Source organism: Frankliniella occidentalis, unplaced genomic scaffold (genome assembly GCF_000697945.3).
Source record: "Frankliniella occidentalis isolate FOCC.00 unplaced genomic scaffold, Focc_3.1 Scaffold545, whole genome shotgun sequence".
Classification (NCBI taxonomy): Eukaryota; Metazoa; Arthropoda; class Insecta; order Thysanoptera; family Thripidae; genus Frankliniella; species Frankliniella occidentalis.
In genome coordinates, this window is record NW_026267661.1 from 1 (window position 1) to 4,543 (window position 4,543).

The 4,543-nt window shown below is 55.0% G+C and overlaps 3 protein-coding genes across 3 annotated transcripts in view; all 3 read left to right on the forward strand.

Moving 5' to 3' along the window:
* Positions 1-59: 59 nt before the first annotated feature.
* Positions 60-1,626, forward strand: LOC113211020 (uncharacterized). Its single transcript, XM_052275224.1, has 2 exons — positions 60-418; positions 636-1,626. The coding sequence occupies exon 2, from the start codon at positions 687-689 to the stop codon at positions 1,227-1,229; it is 543 nt and encodes a 180-aa protein (XP_052131184.1). The 5' UTR covers positions 60-418; positions 636-686; the 3' UTR covers positions 1,230-1,626.
* Positions 1,627-2,169: 543 nt separating this feature from the next.
* On the forward strand, positions 2,170-4,041 carry LOC113211009 (zinc finger protein 84-like). The gene is made up of 2 exons (XM_026429243.2): positions 2,170-2,385; positions 2,504-4,041. The coding sequence occupies exon 2, from the start codon at positions 2,543-2,545 to the stop codon at positions 3,914-3,916; it is 1,374 nt and encodes a 457-aa protein (XP_026285028.1). The 5' UTR covers positions 2,170-2,385; positions 2,504-2,542; the 3' UTR covers positions 3,917-4,041.
* Positions 4,042-4,364: 323 nt separating this feature from the next.
* Positions 4,365-4,543, forward strand: part of LOC113211010 (uncharacterized) — a 10,260-nt gene continuing 10,081 nt past the window's right edge. Inside the window, exon 1 of the mRNA XM_052275225.1 lies at positions 4,365-4,391. Coding sequence (XP_052131185.1) covers positions 4,365-4,391 — 27 coding nt within the window. The remainder of the gene's footprint in view (positions 4,392-4,543) is intronic.

Genomic DNA, 4,543 nt, shown 5'->3' on the forward strand with positions numbered 1-4,543 from the left:
CAAATTTTTGATTTTTTTTTAATTTTCTCGAAAAGTTTTCCTAATTTTCTTTTTCCTGAAGGCGGCCGGCCAGCTGGAGGCCCTGCTGGAGCAGTGCCGCAGCGAGCAGGCTCTGCAGGCCCTCGCCCTGCTGACGGGCGACGCCTGGGAGCTTACGCTGCGCGCCAGGACCACGCTGCTGACGGGGACGGTCAGGAACGACGCCGCCGACCCCGTCGTCAAGGCGCTGTGGGTCGCGCTGGCGGCCAGGGGCGCCCTCGTCGCGCTGACGGCGCCGGCCCCCGCACCACCCGCCGCCGCCGCCGTCACCGGAGCAGCCCGGGCCAACCCCGACGAGCTCGACGCCCACGAGGCCAGCGCCAGTGGGCCCGACGACAAGCTGCTGGAGAAGCGGGATGCCCTGCTAGCCGCGAGAGGGGTGAGTGTACGTGGGTCGCCTCCCGGGCCGTGCGCGCGCGCGTGTGTATTTTTAAAATTTCACCCCCACCCCCTTTCCCCTCCCCTATAACAAATAACGAAAATTCTATAACGGCCGAAAAATTGTGTATAACTCTAAAAAGTTCTTTAAACAGCCAAGTTTTGGCAGTTCGTTTGCACTATAAATAACCCTTCGTGGGCTTTGCGTTCTGCCGCAGGTGAGACGCCTGGTCAAGGTGGTGTGCTCCCGGGACCCCGCCTGGACGCTGATGCTGCTGGAGCGGGCGGGGCCCTCCGTCGAGGAGCTCGGCATGACGTTCCCCCTTGAGGAGCACCTGCGCGCGGCGCACGCCATGCCGCAGCTGCGGAAGCTCTTCATCTGGGGCGACTTCATGAAGATCGAGGCGCAGCCCCCCGTGCTGCCCCCGCTGCCGCCCGCCCACGGCCTGCGCTGGCTGAAGGCGTGGTCCCTCCCCCGGCCGACCCTGCAGTCGCTGCTCCAGGCGCACGCCCACTCCCTGGAGGAGCTGCACCTCATGGTGGGCCCCGCCGCCCCCGCCGACAGGCCGCAGCTCGCGGCGCGGATCTGGCCCGTCGTGTGCTCGGACCTCGACACCCTGCTGGGCTGGTGCGGCCTGCGCGCGCTGCGGAGGCTCGTCCTGCGCAGGAAGGGCTACTGGCACACCACGGCCGACTGCCTCCTGCAGCGCCAGGCTGTCAGGAGCGCACTGCCCGGCGTCGAGGTGCTCTGCTGCGACTGCGGCGATGCGTGCGGCGAGGGAAACGGCCTGTTCAGTCTGTCTCCCATTTAAAGGCGATTCAATTGTCTGATTTTTGATTTTCTAGCATCTATGCCTTTATTCAAACGATAGAAGCTTTACTAAAATTATTGCCTCATTGTCCTGTAAAAGTGCGTCAACAACAAAGATACGTAAGTTATAGTACGTATCCCTGTCTTATGCTTCTGTTACTCAATGACCCGGTACACATTCTAAAAAATGTCCACCTTTCTCTTTCACTTATTTGTGATAAGTGTTGTACTTTATGTATGCGTTCAATACTCAATTTGTATTTCTACTTTCTGCGCTGTCTGTTGCTCGTGATTTGTTTTAACGCTGCCTATTGTACGTCTATTAAAACAAGCGCTTTGTCAAAATCAGTGCGCCCCCTCCCTTTTTATTTGGTTTAAATACACATGTACCTAGTTTATTTGCAATCTTATTTTTTTATATTTTTTTTTTCAACCTACCATCCAGGTGTAAACGAAGGAATAGTGAGGGGGGGGGAGGTAATTAGCCATTACGAAAATTATCAGGCGCAGCCAGTTTTGGCCTGCATTTATTGGATCACAGGAGCGAATGGTGGTTACCATTATCACATTGTAGAATACTGAATATATATCTGGCCGCCTGCCCAACGCCTTCGCAGAAAACAGAGAGCGTCGATATAATTAACCTTTACGGAATTTAACTCAGCATTAAAACGAAACTGGGTGCCTGGAACGGAGCGCGCTCCATCCGAGCGGGCTGATTTTGTTTACGAGAGACAGCTGGATTCATAGATAATATCATTGTTACTGATTTGCAAAGGTATACGGCCCAATGAGTGTGAGAGCTAGGGAGGCCTGCTGCGCATACAGGATGGGCGATTCGCCCAGGGCGAATGGGAAAGTCGATGCCGCCGGGCGAGGGGGGGGAGGGGTGGGGCCAGACGGCTGAGGAGTCCTCAGTGAGAACAAGGAAGGAAGGGCACAGTCCGTCCGAGTCAGGCGCCAGCTCAGCACTCAGCACCTCTACCTTCAACTCCAGCCAGCAGGGGTCAGTCAGCTGCTCGTGTGCCGTGGTGCGAGGACGTCTCGCGGAACGCGTTTGCTCCCCGTCGCCGTGCTCGCTACCAGCGAGGACGCCCGGGGTGCCACCGCCTCCACGAACGTGAACGACGGCGAGCTCGTCCCGAGAGGAGTGCCAGGTACGTACGAGCGCAGGCGTCTGCAGCCGGACACAGTAGCCGATATGGCGGAGCACAGCGTTGCATATTTATTTAGATCTTGGTTAATTTTTCATTTTTTCTCGCTTCTCTTCACCAGGGACCAGCGAGTACACAAGGACAACGCGCAGCCGCGACGATGGAGCACGCCGGAGACAAGGCTTTCAAGTGTGAAGAGTGCGGCGAGAAATTCGCGTGGAGCGGTAACCTTAAGAGTCACCAGCGGATCCACACGGGAGAGAAGCCCTTCGAGTGCTCTCTCTGCGATAAGAAGTTCACGCAAAGTGGAGGTCTGCAAAGACATGTCCAGATCCACACGGGAAAGAAGCCTTTCGAGTGCACCGAGTGCGACAAAACGTTTGCGGAGAGCTCTTCACTTCGAACACATCTCAGATCCCACACGGGCGAGAAGCCATTCGAGTGTAACTTATGCGACAAGAAATACGCGACGAAAAGTGGCCTGTATATACATATGCGAGTGCACACGGGAGAAAAGCCACACCAGTGCACAGTGTGTGAAAAGAAGTTTGCAAGCAGTGGACAAATGAAAAGTCACTTACGATGCCATCATACAGGGGAGAAGCCCTTCGAGTGCAGCGTGTGCAGTAAGAAATTTGGAACGAGTGGACAATTACGTCTCCATCTTCGTACCCACACAGTTCAGGGAGAGAAACCATTCGAGTGTGCAAAGTGCAAAAAGACATTTTCACGCAGGCCAGCTTTGCGCATACATAGCCGCATCCACACAGGCGAGAAGCCCTATCAGTGTAAAGTCTGCAGTAAAACATTTCGGCACAGTTCAAGTCTGCAGCAGCATAGCCGAACGCACACCGGAGAGAAGCCATATGCGTGTACCTTGTGCGAAAAGAAATTTTCGCGACGTGGGCATCTGAAATCACATCATAGAACTCACACTGGAGAGAAGCCCTTCGAGTGCACGGTCTGCGGCAAGAAATTGGGGAGCGATAGTGATCTGAAAAGCCATCTTCGCACCCACACGGGCGAGAAGCCGTTCGAGTGTACGCTCTGCGACAAGAGGTTTGCGAATACTGGTGGTTTGCGTGCTCACCTTGTCAGCGCCCACACAGGAGAAGTGCGTTACAAATATGAATGCTCCGTATGCAACAAGAAGTGTCGGACCAATTGGAATCTCCGCATGCACATGCGCACACACACGGGAGAGAAGCCCTTCGAGTGCGCCCTGTGCCGCAAGAGATTCAGGCAAGAGTCGTATCTCCGCAACCATCTCCATATTCATACAGGGGAGTTCAAGTGCACGGAGTGCGACGTCAAGTGTGTGAGCGCCAGCCATCTGCGGCACCATCTCCGAACTCACTCGGGAGAGAAGCCCTTCGAGTGCGCCGTGTGCCGCAAGAAGTTTGCGCAAAGTGGTGGGCTGAGCCGGCATCTTCGCACCCACACGGGGGAGAAGCCGTACCAGTGCACCGAGTGCGACAAGGCATTCGCGGGCCGGAGCAACATGACGGCCCATCTTCGGAGGCATTCTTTATAAGACACCGGGCCGTGGTTTTTGGTGCGCCCTTCAAATGTGTACAATTTTGACATTTGTCCCTTTGTCAGTGTTATTTATTATACGATCAAATTATTGTATTTGAAATCATTAAACTTATACTTCAACCAGTAGCACGCGCGTTCTGCATTAGAGAGGGAGGGAGGGGAGGGAGGGAGGGAGTGCTGGTAGCTGGCCATGGGTGGCCCGGGGTGGCCTGCGAGGGGTCCTTCTCTCAATAAAATCAGTGTACACTGTACATCCTTCCAAAAAAATCACGAAAAAAACAGGAAAAAATCATGAAAAATCATGAAAAAATCTGAAAAAAATCAACAAACAGTCAGAAAAAATCACAAAAAATCATGGAGAACGGAAAAATCGGTGTAGTAATTGTGAAGGACTCCTCGGTGTCCTGCCACACCGGCGCCTCGGGTGGCTCCCTCGTAGCCCGATGACGTTTGATGACCCGGGGGGTTGGGTTATGAGGAAGTGCTCGCATGCCGGCCTGCGGGGCAGCAATGTGCGGGCACGACCGCCATAGACTTGGTACCGAACGGACTCCGAAAGGAACAGTGCTCGGTCTTTCTAGGGGTCACGCTGAGTGCTGGCGGCGCCGCGCTGGGGGCGCGG